Source organism: Momordica charantia (genome assembly GCF_013281855.1).
Source record: "Momordica charantia cultivar OHB3-1 chromosome 4 unlocalized genomic scaffold, Mcharantia_2.0 BLBB01000004.1, whole genome shotgun sequence".
Lineage (NCBI taxonomy): Eukaryota > Viridiplantae > Streptophyta > Magnoliopsida > Cucurbitales > Cucurbitaceae > Momordica > Momordica charantia.
Window position 1 is genome coordinate 23,325,065 of NW_028275162.1, and position 22,136 is coordinate 23,347,200.

At 34.4% G+C, this 22,136-nt stretch overlaps 3 protein-coding genes across 4 annotated transcripts; 1 reads left to right on the top strand and 2 right to left on the bottom strand.

The window, feature by feature from the left end:
• Positions 1–5: 5 nt before the first annotated feature.
• On the bottom strand, positions 6–1,385 carry FLS1 (flavonol synthase 1). Its single transcript, XM_022285695.2, has 3 exons — positions 885–1,385; positions 487–814; positions 6–391 (listed from the first exon to the last, which is right to left on the bottom strand). The coding sequence occupies exons 1-3, from the start codon at positions 1,349–1,351 to the stop codon at positions 179–181; spliced, it is 1,008 nt and encodes a 335-aa protein (XP_022141387.2). The 5' UTR covers positions 1,352–1,385; the 3' UTR covers positions 6–178.
• Positions 1,386–3,542: 2,157 nt separating this feature from the next.
• LOC111012002 (glycine-rich protein) lies at positions 3,543–6,237 on the bottom strand. Its single transcript, XM_022286017.2, has 4 exons — positions 6,085–6,237; positions 4,073–4,176; positions 3,835–3,982; positions 3,543–3,758 (listed from the first exon to the last, which is right to left on the bottom strand). The coding sequence occupies exons 1-4, from the start codon at positions 6,101–6,103 to the stop codon at positions 3,724–3,726; spliced, it is 306 nt and encodes a 101-aa protein (XP_022141709.1). The 5' UTR covers positions 6,104–6,237; the 3' UTR covers positions 3,543–3,723.
• Positions 6,238–14,663: 8,426 nt separating this feature from the next.
• Positions 14,664–21,399, top strand: LOC111011815 (Ribonuclease II/R family protein). Of its 2 annotated transcripts, XM_022285713.2 has the most exons (8): positions 14,664–15,161; positions 15,937–16,364; positions 16,476–16,529; positions 16,667–16,735; positions 17,223–19,445; positions 20,078–20,149; positions 20,244–20,662; positions 20,796–21,399. In XM_022285713.2, the coding sequence occupies exons 1-8, from the start codon at positions 15,038–15,040 to the stop codon at positions 20,797–20,799; spliced, it is 3,393 nt and encodes a 1,130-aa protein (XP_022141405.2). In that variant the 5' UTR covers positions 14,664–15,037; the 3' UTR covers positions 20,800–21,399. The 2 variants fall into 2 exon arrangements, with proteins under 2 accessions (XP_022141405.2, XP_087979212.1); XM_088123086.1 differs by having other exon boundaries at positions 20,244–21,399.
• Positions 21,400–22,136: the final 737 nt, after the last annotated feature.

Genomic DNA, 22,136 nt, shown 5'->3' on the forward strand with positions numbered 1-22,136 from the left:
TTCCATTATAAGTAAATATAGGCGTGTTATTAATTGGAAAGAAGGCCAGCCCCCTGATGCCAATTTTCGTGACACAATACTATATCGCACACGTCACCGACTTCGTTAGCAGAGCCGCCGTGGCCGGAGAAATACAATAACAAACGACACCCTTTCTTTCGTTCAGTTTCAAATTCAGTCACTGGGGGATCTTGTTCAGCTTGCAATACGCATACTCACCGAACTTCTTCCTCTTGTACTTCGCCGGATTCTTCTCGTCGACCAATTTCGGATGCGGCCCAACTTCAAACTCCGCCGGCGGCTCCAAGAACACCGGCCACGATATCCTCGTCTTATCCTTGTCCACCGTCGTCCTATGAAACACGCCCTTGTACTTCCCATTACTCAGAATCTGCCCCCACACCCACAACACACAACACACAACAACTTCAGAGATTCAATTTCACAACCCAAAACGCATTCTAAAGAATTCCCAGAAATTAGTACCTCAATTTGGTCACCGATGTGGATGACGAGGGCATTTGGGATGTACTTGACGTCATACCAATGCCCATCTCTGAAGGCCTGGAGGCCCTGGACTTCGTTTGGCACAAGAATGGTGATGGCCGACATGTCGGTGTGGGCGGGCACCCCCAGAGCCAGATCAGGGCGGGGACATGGTGGGTAATAGTTGATTTTGAGCAGATACACCAATTCGTCTCCTCCAGCGCCCTCTTTCAGCTCATGCGGTTCCAGCCCCAGCCCCAGAGACAGGCTTTTGAACAGCTTGTCCACAACCCCATGTAAGTGCTTTCTGTACTCCTCATTGGCAGCCCTGTAAAGAGAATTTGGTTAGAAATTTTTCCATGAATTGGGATTCGGAAAGATGGGTGTTGTGTTGATACCTGTAGGAAGGGGGGTTTTGAGGCCAGAATTTGTAGTTGATGTCGGAAGGGGGCCAGATTATATGGAACAAATGGTCGACCCATCCTTTTTTGCCATCGATTTCCTTTTCAAGCTTGGTGCCGTAGCCTTCGATGGATTTGGAGCCAGGGGGCTTGGCGTAGAGCTCTTTCTCCTCTTGTGGGAGCTCGAAGAAATGCTTGCCCACGGCCTGCAGATTGGCGATTACTTGGTTTGGGATCTCGTGGTTGACGATTTGGAACATGCCCCAGTTGCGGCTGGCGTCGTCGATGGCGCGGAGGACAGAGGCCTCATCAGGGTCGCTGAAATCGATGACCGGAACGGCGAGGGTTTCGCCTTTGACGGTGGTGATCCCGGGCTGCTCGGTCTCGGAGCGGACGAACTCGGCCGGGAGACTGCCGGAGGAGAGCACCGCGGAGGCGATATCCTGGACTCTCCCAACCTCCATTGTGGATTCTCGTGGTTGTTACAATTGCAACCAAAACAGAGGACCGTCTCTTTAAACTACTCCCATTTCACGACACAATGCGACGTGGATCGTTTGGGATCGGTCGATTCAACTACCGGCCCCTAAAGAACAGCGTACAGCGGGATTAGGAACAGTTTCAACAGACGCAAACAGTATCGGTTCGGTTTGGTTTTCGCATCTCATGCGAGACACATGACATAATATTTATTTTCATTAAATATTCATGGTTTTATTTTTCAAAGATTTAAATAATGTAAATGCGGGATGTAGATTCACAGTTGAAATTTGAGAGGTATGTCCATGACCGTAACCCAAGTTGAGGATCTTCTTTTTTCTTTTGAAATACAATGATTTTGGTTTAGATTTCATTTTAATCTCTGGTTCGGTTCTATTTTGGACCAAACTTCTAACATCGATTCCCTTTGGGTTGTTCTGTTAGTTGTTATGCCAATTAGAGAGACAGAGCCTAGATTTTAGGCAAGATTAAAAAGAGTAGTTTTATGAGAGGGAGAGGGAGAGGGAGAGATTTTTCCAAGCAAGAAGGTGGAAGATTAGCCCATACACACGATTCATTAAGGCCCAAGACCCGGCCCACTCAGTTATTGGGAACTCATGATTTTTTATTTTTATATAAAAATATATATGTATATTTGAAGATGAGTTTTTATTAAAATAAATAAATAATCTATATCTATATCTATACTATATTAAAAAGGTAGGATGTAGGAAAAACATTTTTGGACACTTTTGCCCTTTACTAAATTTACAAATTACAAATTATACCATTAATATATTATTACAAATATTAAATTAATTATTAATTATTAATTATCCATACTATAAATGCATGGAATATAAAAAGTTAGAATGCAAAAAGTTTTCCAACAACATAAAATTAATTTTTTCTTTAATTAAAATTCATACTAGAATTTCAAGAGTTTTAAAATTTGAAAAGCTTTTGTAACGTTTTATCCTCTACTACTATAAAAATAGGTTTCTTCTACATGTTTTTCACAAGTTTCAATACTTTTTTATTCTTAGTTCCTTCAAACATCTCTCAAAGATGATTCAATCATGAAACCATCTCGAGATATTTGTGACATATTCATCAAATTGCAAGGGAGGCATACGTTGAATCTACATATCTCGAATACTAGGTTTGTGACATTACCATTCTACAATTTTACAAAGTTGAATAATATTATATGTCAAGCAATCTTCAAGAATGAGCATATTTACTCTAAAAAATGAGTGTATAGTAAGTATTTGGATTTTTTTTTGTTACTATTGTTATTTTTCTAATTAGTGTGTTTTTATTTGAAATGTTTCTTTTTTTTAGCAATTTTATTTAGTTTAGGATTTTTCTTTTTGTTACTAATGTTTTTTATTGTTTAGTGTACTTTTTTTATTTGGAATATTTATTTTTTGAGCAATTTTATTTAGAATATTTGTTTAAAATATAGATAATCATAAGCTCATGTTCTTATTGTTGAAAAAAAAAACAATCATAGAAGTCAATATATAAAAAAATGTTTAATTAATAAATTAATTATAAACAATAATTTGTATAGAATCTTAAAAGGTGGAATATAAAACTTTTGGTCATTTTATTTTCTAATAATATAATTTGAAGAATTTTTCTTTAATAATTTTAATTATAATATAAAATTAAATCAATAAAATAATTTATATTTAGTTAAAAAATTCAACATATATAACAAAATGCCAGCTCTAAACAAATATTTAATAAACAAACAAAATATTAAAAAAATAAAATAAAGGACCCATATTGAAATAATTTAAAAATAAAAATATTAAAATACCTATTTACTTTTTTATTAATATATAATTTTTTCCATTACTTTTAATTTATTTATTTACAAAATATATCATTAACAATTAATTATAAATAATATATTTAAAAAATAATTATAAATAATACATTTTATTATTAATAATTAGCTATCAATAATAATAAATATATATAAAAATTAATCTTAATTATTTTTAAAAATAATTATACTTAAAATATTTTACGTGAAATTATATAAAATTTAAGTTACCTTATAATTAAAAAAAATTTTACGTGCATTGCACGTGGTAATATAAAAATGAGAAGAAAGAGTCCCCTTAGCATTGGCAAGCAACTTTGTAAAGACTGGTAGCGAGATTAAAGTGGGAACCTTAATGATGATTTAGGGAATTAAGTTTTCCAAATAGCATAGAATGCAACCAATATATATTTGTAGATAACATTCGATCAACATTTACATCACATTCCACAATTTTAAATTGCAAAAACATTTTCTTCACGCAGCATTTTGTAAATGCACCATCGAAGCAGCCAAATCTTAGCCACAGCACGAGCCACAGGCAGGCAACGAATCTGGTGGCCATAGGTTCACATCAGTAAACAAATGAAATGAAGAACCAAAGGAAAAAAAAAACAGCATTTAACTTACTATGGTCTATCCCTCGAACATTATCTAGACCGCGAGGTGGACCGCGAGGACGACCACCATATGGCCCCGACCCGGGACCTCCAGGGCCACCACCATCCCATTTCTTGCCAGAACCAGATCCGTTTCTATAAGCTTCTGATTTTTCCATCTAGAAAGAAGCATGGAGAATTAATCTTCCCTTCCATGATGATGGTTCTGAATGGTCACATTATTTTCGGGGCAATAAAGAAAAACTTACCGAGAACAAGGTGGTAAAAAACACACCGATGACGTTTACAATGGCCCAAAAGAAATCAGTTATGGTTTTGAGACGCCATATTGATCTCTTGGGTTTCACAACGCCTACAAGATATCATGCAAGTGCATAGTTGGTCATTACATGCTCGACAGAATTTAAGAACATAGAAAGATCCAGAATGAAATTGGCTCCAAGAAACTATCAAATCAAGAATAGTAACATCTCAAACCCACCTAAGAATAACACCAAGTTCAACATCTCAAACGTAACTCAGCCAAATGGATAAGGTGAGAAATAATACCATACAGACAACAACGAATATAGAAGAGGTGAAACAGGTTATTAATCAGGACAACATAATAAGCAGGTGAAAGTGAAAAAAGAACACAGTTCAATGCTCGAAAAGTTAGTGCACAAAACAAAAAATCTTACCGTTAACCATCTGAGTACACTGTACAAGCAATATTCACATAATATAGATTTAGAGAATCCTGCTAAGCAGGACAACCAAAAGGAATTCCTAGTACAAGTGAATAACATTAAAAGCTTCTGATAACCGCCTCAAGTGACAGACACATTTTCAAATGTGGAAGAGAAAAAAGACTCGATAAAACATCAATTTCTTAACCTAGCACTTGATGAGAGCACAGAGAAACTGCCAGACCATGAGAATGTAATAGTTTTTTAGCACACTGATTAAGCTCACTGCATTACAAAACAACAAAATTATGAAGCTTGTTGAGATTAATAATTCGTAACATCTTCTCTCTATATTGCTTGATCTCTATCTATTGCTTGCGATGAGGTAATGCTTCATATATAGAAGACACAAAGAACCTCTATATGGTTTATGAATGGACTTAAAACTAATCACTAGCACCAGTGTCAGACTAACAAAAAGCAAGTAAAACATATTCAAAAGAAGATATATATGTTTATACATCAATTTATATACATCAATTTACACAGGCACTGATGTTTACATCTTCCATATGAACTACACCATCTCCTATACAATTTTTTATTTCATATTGAGCAGATGCATTAAATAAAAAAAAAAAAAACACTCTTAAATGAATGGTACAACTTTATTAGTGAAGTCTACTAGATAAAGCCATTTTTCTGGCTCTTTTCATGCTCCGTTCCATTCACTAGAACCATTGAGATGACAGAACGAAGTGGTAGAACTAGAAATGGAGCGGAGAAATTTGAAGAAAGCTGTCACTTCATCCACAAAAAAAAAAAAAAAAAGATGGATAAAAGAGATAACCAAATACCTTCATCTTTAAAGGGTCAATAACAGCTTGTCAAAGTGGCACCACCAAATTTGAAGTTTAAGGTCGGAAATAAGAATTCAATTCATACAACATAGAATAAATTATCGAAGTTGCCCCAGTATCAGGTGACAATTTCCCGAACTCATCCATAACGTTGTCATCAAGCAAGTGATCAAATCGCACACAAAAGATAAACCCACAAAAATGAAAATAAACCTCGGTCATGAATTTCATCATTAAGGGGAAGAAAAACCCTCAAACTCGAGTTTAAAATGGAGCAAGGTTTGAGGACCTAGTGAAATGACAGGGAAAATTGTTGAAGTTCATTAATACGCGACAAAGAAAAACTCGAATAACATAGAATTTATATAGTTCCTGATAAATGATTAGAAGAATTAGACCAAGTGATATGCAACTGGATCATTGTTCCTTAAGAATACCGCGGATTCCAAACAATTTGATTGGATCTAACTTACTAAGCTCAAAATCGAAATCAGAATCATAAAATGCATGATATCACGGGAAATAGGGAAAGGATCCAAAGATAATTAATCAACAACCCAAACACACAAGGATCGTGTACAAAATCAACAATAGAACCAAAATCCCCAGTTCTGCGAAACCAATCCTTCGACAACCCAGCAAAAAAATTAAAAAGAAAAATCAATAATATTTCCAAACCAGTCCCTCAGCAGTGAAATCGAAATAAAATTGATTAGAAATTGAGAGATAAACCTCGTTCAACATACGCCATGGGAGACTTTCCAGAGAGTTCTCGGAGCGAAAGAAGTGCGATATTCCAGAAGCGGGAGGTCGAAGTCGAAATACGGTTCGTTTGCTTCCTGCCTTCCTTTTTACGATAATTTGCGCGAATTTTGATTGGTTACAGCTACGTCATATTTTAAGAACTTTATTTTCTATTTATTATTATTTTTTAATAAACTGGATGGGGTGACTGTTCTGTTAACTTTAACGCCACCGTTACCTCGACCCGGTCAACGTCGGCGGTCGTTAAATGCCGCAGTCCGGATCTGGGGTCGAATGTGCTATTTTGTACGGTGATGTGATCTAATGGTTCTTGCAATTTATAAATAAAACAAAATTATTTTTTAAAGAATAATATTATGTACTGGCCAACTCAAGTATAGCTCTTAAAATTGTTCTTCGATGTTTGTGGAAATTCATCTCATTCATCTTCTTAATTAATCAAATGTGTCATCAAATGTGTCATGATAGGAAAAGGGGAGTGTTTGATCAAGAATTTGACCAAGTCTCCAAACCTCGGTTCAACAAGAATGAGCTAAGTAGTGAGCTCCCGATGATGTGAAGAGGACCTGCAAAACAGAGCAAAAACTCCGATGCTAAAGTTAGCAAATGCTCAAGTCAATTCGAGAGAGAATTGGTTTGATTGCGTACCTTCAAATGAGGGAAATGAGTCTATTTATAGGCAACTCCTCCGAAAACTGTCCCGACAATGCCTTAACGGCTCTTTAAGGTTGCCGTGAATCACGACGTGCTGTCGTGGAATCTGTCGGAGTCTGGGGCTGAGTCGAGGTAAGACTAATAAACTAAGCGAAGTGATAACAAAGTATTTGAACATTTAGATCGGCTCGGCCGCTCAAGACATCGGCTCGGGATACATATGAGTGTGTCCGAGGTAATGAAACATGAGGTTTATCGCCAGCCACGTGTATTATTTATCTAAGATCTAGTCATCATAGGCCACGTGTAAGGGTGAAAATCCTCTTCCAAGGGGAAGTTTTTTCATAATTGAAGTAACTATTTAGTCTAATTATAGTTTATAACGATTTAATATCTAATATGAAAATATATTGTTAATCTCTTATGTGTAGATCAATAAACAATAAGAGATCAACTGTATTTATAATACTAAATTGTTATATAATATGTTAAATAATATTTCTCAAGTATGCTCAAGAAGTTTTTAGAAACCTGATGTACCCAACCCTACCACAAGTGGTTTAGACAATATCCTTGTAAGAACAAGCACCTTCTAAACACACATGACAACACCTATTACACACAAAGAGTCACCCAAGGGGAAGAAGAAGGGACTTAACTTGAAGGTCAAGGTTTTGGATGAAGAGAACTTGTTCTAGATCCAAAGTGAAACACTCCACAAGTTTGATTACCAACCTAAACTTGAATGTTTCAAGGGGTTTGTGCAACTAGATCAAGAAGCACCAATGCTCACGGTTTTGGGAGCAAAGAGGAAAACTCAATGGCTATTTTCATTCATCAATAATCCAACCTTCAAATGTACAAGAAGAAGCCTATTTATAGGCATCTTGAATTTCCCTAAAATAAAAGGAAAATGACTTTAACTAAACCTAGACTAAACTAGTTACAAAGGGACTTAACTAAGTTACATAAACCTAAAGTTGGCTCTAAGAGCTATTACATAAATTTTCCATTAAATCCAAAAGAAGGTTACAATTCTAATTACATGAAAACACTATTTTAATGATCAAACCCTATATAACCCCTAAAAGTTTCTTTCTCCACTTGTTCTCCTTTCTCATGAAGCTTGAATAATCCATATGTGGAAATGGAGATTCCCTTCTTCATCGGTTGGCCCTCATGGCATGATGTGCGTTGATTGAAGCATATCAAAACCACTAAGTGGTTTGTCAAATGTTGCTCAAGAAACCTCTTTAGAGATAGAAATCTTTGGAAGCCACTAGGTTAAGTAAGTTTGCTCAAGAAGCTTCATTGGAAAATTGAATAAACTAGAAGATACTAGAGTGCAATATGTGGCATAATTATAGCAATAGAAATTTGCTTGAGGAGCAAGTATGAATGGACTATAAATAGGTGAATATCCATACTTGGCAAACCATCCCAAAAATTCTCAATTCCAAGTGAGCTAAAAGTGAGTGTGGGGCTTAGTGAGATAAAGATAGAGAGAGTTTCTTCTCATCAGATATTTTGTTCTCCATAAAAAATAAAGTTTGTAATTCCTACTTTATTGAGTGGAATTCTTCTTCCTCGTCCGTGGTTTTTACCCTAATTCGTTTAGTGGTTTTTCATGTAAAATCAATGTGTCATTTTTTTCTTCTTTCTCTTTACTTCTTCTCAACTCCATTTTAGCTATGATCCTACTCTATCCAGTTCCAATCCTTTTTACAACATAATAAGGATCAATACTTAATTTTGATGATATATTTCGTAATAAGGATTAGATTGTTATAATCTTAATTGATAAAGAACTAAACTATTACATACAAAGTTTAATGACGTAAACCAACCTCGAAGTAGATCAATCGATTAAGATGTCTATTGATATGAATCAATGAGCTCCCTTTGTCATGCCTCATGGACCGATTACAATATCAAGAGCTAGGAAACTTCAACAAGCCTTATTACTTCGTGTTCAAGCATTCGTGCAAGATGTTAGAACAATTCACTACAATTTGGTGCAAGTTATACATTTCTAAGTGGTTTTAAGGTAAGTCAAGTCAACTTAGTCAATGTCAAGGTCAACTCCATCAAGGTAAGTCAAAGTCAACTCGTTCAATACAAAAATCAAGTCATACACTCACATCCCTCATTATGGACGGGATTGCACTTAATTTTGTTCGCTTTCCACTTTCTTAGTCTTTCCATTTGCTTGTCTTTTAATTTATTTAGGTCATGTTTTTTTATTTGCAAGTCTTTTTCATTTCTTGTAAATTATGTCTTTTCATTTACTTAAGACTTTTCATATGAATTGCTAGGATGGTTATATATAACTTTGAGATTTTTTGTTGTAGAGACAATTTGAAGTTGAATGAAAAGTGAGTTTTCTCATTAACTTGGTTGACAACTTTATCTCCCATATATTGTGCAATTTCTTGTGTCTTTATAAATTGCATGTTATAATCATTCAAGTGGTGTTGGTCATACCTTTTGTGGAGTGATTCGAATCACCAGTTTAAAAACAAGTTTTCTCTATATTTGATATTGATCATCAAGGTAATTCGTTCTTAAACTTTTTCTTGGGTTGATTCCATACTTGTTTTTGGATTTTTTGAGATTGAGTTATATGGGTTTTGTTTGTTAGCAAGATTCTTAGATCAAATTCTCAAAGGTTTCTTAACATTTCGATATCAGAGCATTAGACCATTTGATCGAATATATGTTTCCTTGCATTTATCTATTTGAATTCATTGTTAATTTGCTTATTATTTTTATTAGTTCTAAACATATTAGATATCTAACAATAAATATCTTTATCCACCTTTTTTTTTGTTTAATATACTTTTTTTTTACATAACAATCACTTCAATTAAATAATAGGGAACAAAGTAAAATTGGCTACACCTATACAACAATCGATGAGTAAAATAGTGCAACCATAAACACGAAGAAAAAATATTCGCAGCCTTTTTTATAAGGAGACAAATTATTTTACATCTTTATCTACTTGAACTATACTACCAATTCACATCCAAAATGTATTAAGAAGACCAACTTCAGTAGGTACGAATTAAATTTCAAATAATTAAGCCTAACTTTTAAAAATCCAATGAATATTCACTCAAATGGCTGGTTTTTTTGGAGGGAAAAAATATTAGGATTTGACAATCCACCTAACTTTTTCTTTAGCACAACCATAAAAACAAACAGACAGCCTCAAAACTTGAACTATGTAACAATCAAAAAAATATATATAAATATATATATTTAAGTTATTATTATTTTTTAATTGTTTTCTTTTATTTTCTCAAACATAAACCTTTTTGTTTTAGAAATAACTTTTAAAAGATAATTTGTTCTTAGAATTTAAAAAATAAAAAGAAAGAGTTTATTACATCTTTATCTTTTTATTATCCTTTTTAGATAAGGATTCATTAGGGTTTGTTATAAAAGCCCTTAAACCCTAAGTTTTATTTTCTTAAACTGTTAGATGTAGTTTTCTCTCAAAGAAAAGAAAGGAAGAAGAGTTTGGTATTTTCTCTCAAAGATCCGTAAGATTTTCTTCTCATTGTTTTAGTTTATTTTTTTCTTGATTTGTAGTTCTTTAATTCAGTTTATTGGGAAAAGTTTGGAGGTCTTTGTTTTTTAGAATAAAAGATTTTAAGAACTTTTTACCCTAAAAATTTTTCAGAATTTTTGGTTTGAATTTTTTGTTTATAAGACTGTTTTTGGGCTATTTTGAGGCTCTTTTTACATAAAAAATTTACCTATTTGTATTCTATAAATTATAGTTTGTTGTTATGATTTTTACATAAAAAATTATATGTTTTTACCAAATTTTAAAGGTTTTCTAAAAAGCTTTCAGATCTGATTTTTCTATAAAAATCAAGAAATTGTTAATTGTTTTATGGAAAATTCTTGGAAGTTTTATTCTATAAAACAGAAAAATTTTCAGATTTAAAATCTCCAATTTCTAATTGTTTAGAAGGTTTTTAAGCTGGTTTTATTGAGAAACTTTTGTAAAATTTTGTTCATATTGATTTATATCGATTCTTCTAGTTTTAAAATTTGTTATTGTTGAATTTAGAGGCTTTTTAACCTAGTTTTCAGATCTGGTTTTGTAGCCCCAAATCCATAATTTCCTAATTATTTTACATAAAAAAAGTGTTTTGAATGGGAAAATTGGGTAGATAAGATTTGAGTTAGTAATTGGTTGAATTTTAAATCCTTGGATAGGATTTAAGAATTGATTTTGGATATTGGTTGTTTCTAGGCCTCTAAGTTGACAACTACCAAGGAAGAAGTTAACTAGATTCGTAGGATTTCTGAAAGAGGTAGTGTTGTAAGTAATTTGTCATATCCCTTCGAAAAAGTATTGTAAGTAATTTACCATATCCCTTCGAAAAGTGTTGTAAGTGATTTGTCGTATTTCAAAAACTAAAATGTATTTTGGATTTGATAGGAAGATTTGAAATTGATATCTTGCATATGAAATTGAAGTTTTATTATGGATTTGGAAACTAATTTGGCAATTGAAATTATGTTTATTTGCAAAGTATTTGAAGTATTGTTAAATGATTTGATAAAGTTTTGTTTAGATATATTTAAAGGTTTGAAATTGATATTTTGTTTATTTGTGAAATATTTGAAATCACGGAGGATTGATAAAGTTTGTTTTAAATTATTTCAATGTTTTGAATTAATTTAATATTGAAAGTAAGTATTTGTTTTGCATTTTATTTGAAAGATATTTTGACTGATTTCATAGGGCTATCCGGATATGCCATGATTTTTGTTTTGAGGAATGTTTTGCTTATTTGGGGTAGTAGCCTAATTTGGAATTGATGGATTTCTGTTCTGATTTATTTGTGGGAAGACACTTTTGTGGTTTGACATTCCTTAGGAATGAAAATTCATGTGTGTGTTATTCACTCACATGGCCTCACACTTAAGTAACTCTGTTCTGGTCGATATTATTTCGACAACTCTGTTCTGGTCGATATTAATTCGACAACTCTGATAGAAGCTTCTGATTGATTTGGCGTTACCGACGGGTAACCACATATGTTCTGTAGGCTACCCAAATAATGCAACCTTCCACTCTGATTTTGAAAGTATGAATGAATGTAAGATTGTTTTGAATGTTCGAATGATTTAGTTATTTGAAAGTTTGAAAGGTGTACCAAATGTTTTAGAAGGAACTTTGAAAGTTTAGATTGAAAGGAAGTTTGTTTTGAAGGATTTGAAATTTGATCGAATGAAAGTTTGTTTTGAATGAATGGAAGTTTGTTTTGAAAGAATGAAAGTTTGGTTTGATTGACTGGAAATTTTATCTTATTTAAAGACTTTGTTTCCGAAAATCTAGTTTATTTTGAAAGTTTTGAAAATTGTATTAAAGATTTTAAAGGACTTTAAAAGTTTTGATTTGTTCGTCTTTTTGTTTACGAATATTTTGAAAGGAAAATGAATTTTGAAATTCGATATGGAAATTGCTTATTGAGTATTTTTGTACTCATTTTTGTTTTCCTAAATGTTTTTCAGATGAAGGATTAAATGATCGTTCTGGTAGAAGGTGAAGTTTAGCATACTGGCATGAGTTTGAAAGTCATCCTCTTAATAAAAATTCTGTAAAGAAATTGATTCCGCTGAATCATTTTAGTTCTTAAGGTTTCTTGAAAGTTAGGTTTCCGCATTTGGTCAGAATGACCGTATTAGAAAATACGGGTTGTTACAAACTACATCATAATAAATAAATTTTTTTTTTAGGAACAATAAATAACCTTTCTTTTCTGGTAAAACTGTAAATTAAATACTTTTTCTTTCAAATCCCTAATGATGTAACTAAGTACTAAATCAACCATTTATTTGTCAAAGATAAAACTCTGAAACGATTCCACTTCAAGATGTAGTGGCCAAACTCGATCCACCAAACTCAACAATGGCAACGCTGATAATAAGATTAAATTAAATTTGTAATCACCAATTTTCAACTTTAATTTAATTTTAATTCCTATACATATATATTATTTTTATTAATGTTTATAAGAAGTTTCTACCCTTAACGAAAAGTGACATAAATAACATAAAAGAGTTAGTTATCCATGAACATTTAAAATAAAATTTGTGATGTTTTAATGTGTTTAAACAATAATTTTTTTGTACAACATATAGAGGTGAGGAGAAATTCACAATCTATTGATTGGAGATATATGTCAATTGTTGCTAAGCTATCCTCGTTTTGACCGATTTAAACAATATTATTTTAACTGAAAATTAGAAAAAAACAATATAGCATTATTTTGGAGTTGGTGACAAACAATATTATAACTTAATTTTTGTTTTATTAGAAAAATTAAAACTCAAAAAAGATACTAAAATGAGGATATTGAGAGAAAATAAAAAAGAATGTAACGTTACCTAACAATAATTAGATTTTGGACCGTGGGTAGCAAAATATGAGTATTGACTTTCCAACTGAAAAAATGAACAAGTGTTAGACTTCTACAATACTGGGCACCATAATTTTGACCTTACAATAAATAGACCACATTTGTATTTTCTTTAGGTACGAATAGTGATTGGAACCCTGACATTTTAATAGTCAAGTTAAATATAGTTTAACTGATATATATTCTCGGTAAAAAAATGTTGTAGGTTCAAATCAATACACAAAAACCCATTTTAACACAAAGTGTATTTTATTTTATTTTTATTTTTTCAAATTCAACATACTAAAGAAAGTATCTATTACCATCCATGAGGTTTATGGTACGATCTCCTATATTCGAAATTGCTGAACTAAAAAAACTTTTAATTTTTTTTTGTTTTAATTACAACACATTTGAGGTGAGAATTTTGGGACCTCAAAAGAACGAGCGATGCCTTAATTGACGAGTTATGCTTGTTGATGTCAATTTATGGACAAGCGCCACATAAGTATCACATTCGTGCCACATACGTCTTTGTCTCCAAGTTCTCAGCTACTTACACATAGAAATCGATCACCGATGCGGTGCTCTGTTAAATGCACTCCAATGCTTAAGTTAGAGCTCAAGTTGGGAGCAAACATGCATGAAGCAAGTAGAGTAGAAGAGTAGTAATTTTGAGGGTGAGAGTTTGCTTGAGACTGTGTGCCAAATTTTCACGAAAAGCCGTGTGGCGAAAATCAGTTTATTTAGGGTTGCTCTTCCCCTTAAGTACAACATGCAAAAGTGGGGATTCAAACTCACGACTTTTTAGTTGGAGTGCCTTAATTAGTTGCTATGCTCAGATTGACATCATCTTTGCGTACGTTCACTTTCTTATTTATTGCATTCAACTGTAAAAAATATATAGTTTATTCCACAAAGTTTTAAAAAGTTACCATTTTGGTATTGTAATACTGTATTATCACCTAAAATTCACTTACTTAATACTCGTTTTCGATTGATTTGATTTGAATACATGTACACGTCAATACATTGACATACATAGCTGAAATTGTATCAACTCACTTGTTCAAATCAAAATAAAGTTCAAGTGCTAAAAATATTACGAAAATTTAAGACCCAAAACAATTAATTTTGAATCTAAAATAGATTTTTTAATTTAAAAGTTGAAAAGACTCATCCAATTTTTGTTTGAATCGATGATTATTAGAATTCAGGAAGATTTCTTGATTTGGGTCATTAGGAGTAATTACGGGGAAGAGTAAAAGGCAGCGATGACCGGCAGTAGACAGTGAAGAGTCTGAAGACGTAAAGGCTGAACTTGAAAATGTGTGGTGAGAGGAGTGCGCAGAAAGGAACGCACATAGCGGGGAAGGACACGTGTCAGTAACTGACCAATCTTGGCGGGCAGGTAACACAACCCAACCACCAGAACCGGAAGAAGAGAAGACTGAGGCTTTTTTCTTTCCTTAATTAAAAAAGAAAAAGAAAAAGGAAAAAAAAAGGCTAAGTGGGAAGACAAAGGAATCGAGAGTCGGCGGCCTTGTCTTCGCCGACCAATCATCACCTCCCTTTCTTTCTTCTTCTTCTTCGTCTTCCATCGCGCTCTCACACTCTCACCAAACACTGCCTTCTGTTTCTCTTCTTTGTTTTCTTTAACTTTTTGGTTCGTTTAGATCCATTGCCGAGGCGTCTTCCGGGTGCTTTTTTCAACAATTCGGAAGATTGCCTTATCCCGACGGAATTTCCTTTTGTGTTTGGTTTAGATTTGAGGTTTTTCTTGCCCTTCCGTGTAATTCTTATCCAGTTCCGTGAAGTTTCGAGCTCGTTGCGCTTTTATTATGAGGGCAGCTGTTGAGCAATCCACTTCCGAGAGGAACGAAGATGGGGAGAAGGAGAAGAGAAAGAAGCGTCGATCCAATCGCCGATCTAAGCAGACCCAGACCGCCTCTATTACCACGGCTGGTACTGTTCTCTCTAACATGTTTTGCTTGAATTTAATTTTAATTCGTGGGCCTTTACCGGATTTTCTTAGCACAGCCTGGGAAGTTGATTGTTAATCTTAAAAACGTTTGCACGCTTACACAACTCGAGCATTTGTTAGTTCGTTGTCATTTTCCCTGATTTTTTCTTTTGGACTATTAAGTAAGAATGTTACATATTTCGATTTGATTGTTGTTCATTAGTTAATCCATTCTCTTTGGGTGATTATATACTTCTACTACTTCCACTCTTTCTCCCGCGTGGGGATTTTTGGGGGCGGGGCGGCTGTGGGGATGCAAGGTTTAGCATGGAACATTCTGCATTTCTTGGTCTTCTTTAACTTAAATCCTTTCCTGTTGCCTATTACCATATAGAATGAGTTTCAAATATAAATAGACTTCCGTTTGAATCTCTCGATTTTGAGAGTTAAGAGAAAGACTCCCCGGGGTATGATTAAGAGTGTTATACCTGTTAGTTTTGTATCCTTCTTTGATATGGGAATCCTCGCAGATGTAGTTCACAAATTACTATGTTTGTCAGTACTTAAAATTACTGTTAAGTGTTACATAGAGATAATATTCACAGGGCTCTGATATGTGCTGATTCTGAATCAATACTTTGATGTTTGTTTCTCGAAGTCATGTTTTTTTTTTTGTTGCTCAGGAAGATGCTTTTGTGTTTTATTTTCTTTTTCCCCAAACCCCATTTCTGCTCTAATATACTTTTAACTTACAAGATATGTTGCTCCTTTTGGCAGTGTCTTGCAGTTCAGTCAATGAAATACCGGGAGAAACGTCAGAGTGCATGGAAAATGGTAGAATAGATGCCAACTTAACAGCACCCACAAATTATTCTTCTTTGACGGAACCAGCGTATCGATCAAATAATCCAACAGAGCATGGTTTGACCAGAACAAATAAGATTGCGTTTAGTTCTTTGCCCCCTTTGCACATTAGCGAACAAGCAAAATTTTCTGAGTCGCAAAATTTGATAAATCAGCATTTTCATTCATCGAATGCTGGTGGAAGGATTATAAAATCATGTCCTCAAGAGATTGCCAGTGGAAGGGTGCCTGGGATATCTGCGAACCAGAATTCACTTCCTGCCCATGTGACTGAAAATAACTCGCAAAGGAAATATTTTACTTCACACTGGTCGATGGATGATGTTAATGAAGGATTACAGGTCAGTGTGACATTCTGATTTTGTTTAATGCTTGGGGAGAGTGCTTTGTTCAAATGATATGAAATCATCTGACATAATGCAGCAATTCCGCTGTTGTTTTCACTTTTGCAGAAAGGTGACATATTTATAGCATTATTTCGTGTTAATGCTCACAATGGACTTGAGGTTTGTTTCAAATCCCTTTAGTATATTTTGTTGGAAAATTCTTTGATGTTTCGTGCTTTGAGTCTGATCTACTGAGTTCGTTTGTTCACTTCTATTTCTTTCAAGTTTTGCTTGAACACGATATATTTATTTTGTAGGCCTACTGCAAAATTGATGGACTACCAGTTGATGTCTTAATCAATGGAATTGCATCTCAGAATAGAGCTGTGAGTACTCTCTCTCTCTCTCTCATGCAACACATACAAATGCACGTTTACATGCACAACCTCGCGGATAAACTGAAAATTTGTTATAGGCTTTATGAAAAGATTTAAACATTTTAGTTCACTTTTTAGTCCCATGAGGTGTGATGTATGCTTCTAATCTTGGAACTTCTCGTTCATGTTACTTTCATGTATCTGGGTACTCACTCACTCATCTATGTCCCATGTACTGCTTACCCAGATGGCCTGACCCATGAGCTTATTATGTTTGTTTAGGAGATAATTGATTTAAAAAGGTGCTTGCATTTTGGAGGGGCATGACACTATGAGGCCTAGAAAAATTAACTGATTTATTCATGTTATCTGTGTTGAGTTTTTCTTTATAATGTAAACTAATGGAAGGGGTCCAGAGGTGTGCCTGTTGCATTTGGATTTTTTTTGCCACGGGGGTAGAAATTTTTATTGATTTGGAATCACTATCCTCATCTAGGTGGAAGGTGACACAGTTGCAATTAAGGTGGATCCTTTTACGTCATGGACTAGGATGAAAGGTGCCAGTGAGGCTCATAACAACATGCATTCAATGGAAGATGCCAACATACATGCTGAGGAGAATGGAAAGGATGGTCATAACTGTGAAGAAAAGAATAAAGTTGACGTCGTTAAGTCTAACAATTTTAGGAGTTCCTCATTACCTGATAAGAGGTGTTGTAGTGAGGAAAATAAAGTTTTGGATGGAACTGCTTGTGATGTTCTTTTATCAAATTACGAGCAATCTGATGTATACCAGTCATTGGTTTTGGATTCTTCACAGGCTCATTATTCTTGCAATCAAGATGATGTCTCTAAAGCCATAGGGAAGATCTGTGCAGTGATTAATTTACATCCATCAAAAAGACCAACTGGCAGGGTAGTAGCCATCCTAGAAAACTCTCTACAACGAGAATCTATTGTTGGCCATCTTATTGTCAAGAAGTTCCTCTCCTTCCAGGAGATTTATATGAAAGAGATGAATACAAAATCATGTTTACCGTCATCGCCTAATCATGGATATGTCCAGTTGATGCCTAATGATGCAAGATTCCCGATGATGATGGTTCTTACAGAAGATTTACCTGACCACATTAAGAAGAGATTGGACAATGGTGATGTAACAGTTGAGAGTGAGCTTGTCGCTGCACGAATTCATGAATGGGTTCAAGAGAGTTCAGCTCCACGAGCACATGTCTTGCATGTTCTAGGACAAGGGAGTGAAGTAGAATCGCATGTTGATGCTATTTTATTTCAAAATGCAATTCGTACGTGTGAATTCTCTCATGATTCACTGTCTTGCCTCCCTCATACCCCTTGGAAGATCCCGCCAGATGAACTTCAATGCAGAAGAGATCTTAGAAATTTATGCATATTTACTATTGATCCTTCCACTGCCTCTGATCTTGATGACGCTCTTTCTGTTGAAAAATTAGCCAATGGCATCTTCAGAGTAGGTATTCATATTGCTGATGTATCACATTTTGTATTGCCAGAAACTGCCTTAGATAAGGAGGCTCAAATCCGATCAACATGTTTTTATCTTCTGCAACGCAAGATACCAATGTTGCCACCGTTACTCTCTGAGAATATTGGTTCACTTAACCCTGGAGTGGATAGACTTGCGTTTTCATTGTTTTTGGACATAAACCATTGTGGAGATGTTAAAAATTGTTGGATTGGTCGTACTGTGATATGCTCTTGTTGCAAACTTTCATATGAGCATGCTCAAGACATCATTGATGGATTACTTGATTCTGATTGTTCAAAGATTTCAAGAAATCATTGCCCCCATTTGCACGGCCAATTTGCATGGCCTGATGTCATTTCATCTGTTAAAATTCTTCATGAAATTTCGAAAACTCTAAAGGAGAAGAGATTTAGAGATGGGGCCTTGCGGCTTGACAATTCTAAAAGAGTTTACTTATATGATGAATATGGAATTCCGTATGATAGTAAGTTTTATGAACATAAGGATTCAAATTTTCTTGTCGAGGAGTTCATGCTTTTGGCAAATACTACTGTTGCTGAAGTTGTATCCAGAACTTTTCCGGACAGTGCATTATTGAGAAGGCATCCTGAACCTGTAATGAGGAAACTCAGAGAATTTGAATCATTTTGTTCTAAGCATGGTTTTGAACTCGACACATCCTCTTCAGTGCAGTTTCAACAGTCATTGGAGCAGATAAGGAAAAAACTTCATGATGATCCTTTACTGTTCGATATTCTCATATCCTATGCTACAAGGCCAATGCAATTAGCAACTTATTTCTGTAGTGGAGAGTTAAAAGATGGTGAAAATGGGAGTCACTACGCACTGGCTGTCCCCCTATACACACATTTCACTTCACCATTGCGACGGTATCCTGATATTGTTGTCCATCGCACGCTTGCAGCAGCTATTGAGGCCGAGGAGTTGTATTTGAAGCATCAAGGAATCATACAGAAAGTTAATGGTGATGAACAGATGAGATGTTTTACTGGCATTCATTTTGACAAAGATGCTGCTGACTCCTTAGAAGGTAGAGAAGCATTATCGGCTGCTGCACTGAAGCATGGAGTTCCATGCACTAAATTACTTTCAGATGTTGCTCTGCACTGCAATAATAGAAAATTGGCTAGTAAGCATGTCGCGGATGCATGTGATAAGCTCTACATGTGGGCTCTTTTGAAGAAAAAAGAGGTATTCTTTTATGCCCTTTTCTTTTTTTCTTTTTTGTTTCCAGAATTTCTATGCCCTTTTCTAATTCAATTTGAACACCATCTTTGTGCAACCATATTTGTCATTTCCTCAAGTTGGGGACGTTCTTATTCTAAACTGGTTTGGTAATTAACTTGCTATTTTGTTTCGAAAAAAGAGTAGTTCTTAGCCTTACATATGAACTGGTTATACTGTGCTTCTTTTGATGGTAATTTTTTTCTCTATTATGTAGTTTGTGGTATTTTTTTAGTCTCTTAGTTTGCATTCTGATTTCTTTTCTCCCCAACAAAGCAAACTGTATTCCGTCTTTCATTGTATGTTATAATTGGATCAATAACCTGAATTCTCTGTTACGTTTTATGTCATTAAATTCTCCCACAGGTGGTATTTCTTGCGAGGATAATTTTTTTCACATTTTCATTGGAGTTTTACTTTTCCATGTTAACTGTTCTATTATCTTCAAAACATATGTGGTTTTTGTTTGACGACACGGATTGAAGTGCACACCTGTATGTTCATATAGATGCTGATGTAATCACGTTTTTGTTTGTCCTGTAAGTACTAAGTTTGGATGGATGATTGCTTCATGTGTGGCTTCTTCTTTACACTTGCAGATTTTGTTATCAGATGCGAGGGTACTGGGCCTTGGTCCAAGATTTATGTCTCTTTATATTCAGAAGCTGGCTGTAAGTGTTCTTTGAGCAACCTGCATTCACATTTTAATGTCTGAACTTGTTTTTTCTTGTGTTTTAATTTTTTTCTTGTGGTGTTTGATATCAGATTGAGCGGAGAATATACTACGACGAAGTTGAAGGTTTGGCAGTTGAATGGCTTGATGCTTCATCGACATTGGTGCTTAGTTTTTTTGGTACTAGGCGCTCGTTTAAGAGTAGAGGTTCAAGTAAGTGGAAGGCATTGGAAGAAGTTGCACTAGTTATTTCTCCTTGCGACCTGAATGTTCAAGAGAGGATTCTTGGAGGGAGTCCTAGTGAGTCGGGTGGAGTAAGTACTACAGAGGGTGCTACTGTTGAACAAGAGTCCAATTTGAAATCTCATACTTCAGATACTGGAATTGTCCCTGCAGTTTTCCCCCTCACAGTACGACTCTTTTCGACCATACCTGTAGCACTTCATGCCATTGGTGGGGATGATGGACCCATCGACATCGGTGTTAGGCTATACATGAGCTCATATTTAAGGTAAACCATGGTGTTCGATGTGGCAAACCAAACCATTTGTGTTGCCATTCCACTGCTCCTTCAGAACATGATAACGGCACAGACAGTTTTTTTCTTTCTTTTTGATTTCTGGAATTGCCCTGCTCTGTTGTAGATAAGAAGATCAGTGCAAGGCAATAGTGTTTAGGTATAAAGGAGGAAGGTATGTTGGTGTAATATCTGCTGAAGCTTCATTAAGTAGGGAGACAGAACATGATCTGGTGGAGAGTGTAGATAAAGGAGGGAACAAAAGAAAAAGGGTACTATGTGTGGCTTCAGCACTAATTGCTTTTTAGTTGTGTAGGGAAAAAAACAAAATGGGAAGCTGGTTTTCTGGAGAAGGCCATTGTTTTTTGTCGGCCAGTTCCATTCACCGTACAACTTTTTTCTCCATCCACCCATCAACAAATCCAGCTTCAGACATATGTTCTTTATTTGCAGCCCAATCAAGTTTTTTTTTTTGGTTGTTGGGCGGCTCCAACTAGGTTGTATTTGATACCACTTTTTCGCTACTTTTTTCTGTTATTTGAAAACCTTCAGAGAATGGTTTGCAGCTGCTGTTTGAAACACAGGTGCTCATCCTTTTAATGCTGGCATTTTTCGCCTTGCTTTGTTTCCTTTAGTTGTACTATTCTGAATATGAACTTCTGGGATTGCTGAACTTTCACGATATTCATATTGATTGTTAATAAAGATCTAGATTAGTTAATTTTGTTAAATTTATGGAAAAATTAGGTGAAGTTTGCAGTGTGTGGTTGGTTTCATTTCTTTCTTATCATTTGGTTTGATCTCCTAAAATGTCATTGTTGTTATGTGATATGTTTCTTTCGACCCGGTAAAGAAAAATAGTGTTACATTTAATAGTCAGCCAATCTTTTTTTTTTTTTCTCATACTTAATGCTAGTTCTCATCTCAGTCACGTTCAAAGAAAATGTGTTGTATAAGAAAAATTGTTTTTATATTTTAGTGGCATAGATGTTTTATTAGATTTAATCAAATCATGTGACCTAGTATTTTAACTTTACGGGAGTTGAATTGTAATCAAATGAAAACTATGTGTAATCAAATGAAAACTATAGGAAGGATGGCTGTTTTTTTGAGATTATCTTTCGTATAGCACGACCTTTTGGTCGGAGATTGGTGTCTTGACTCGAAATATGGTATTAATTATTCGTTAGATATGTAAACATTTTTATGTATCCATGAATTCGACAGGGTTAAATTGACATTTCTATGTCACTAATCTAGAGAAGTTAAAATATTTAATTGTTAATTGAAATAATTTTTTTAATTTTTATAACCTTTTCCAAAAATATTCATTAGCATTGGTATTTTATCGTTATATCCATAAAATTAAGAGCTTGACAATTGACATTTCCATTTACATACATTTAAAACTGATTCAAATTATATTTGTAATTTGAAAATTATTTTGATATTTGTGTTTGTTTTGCAG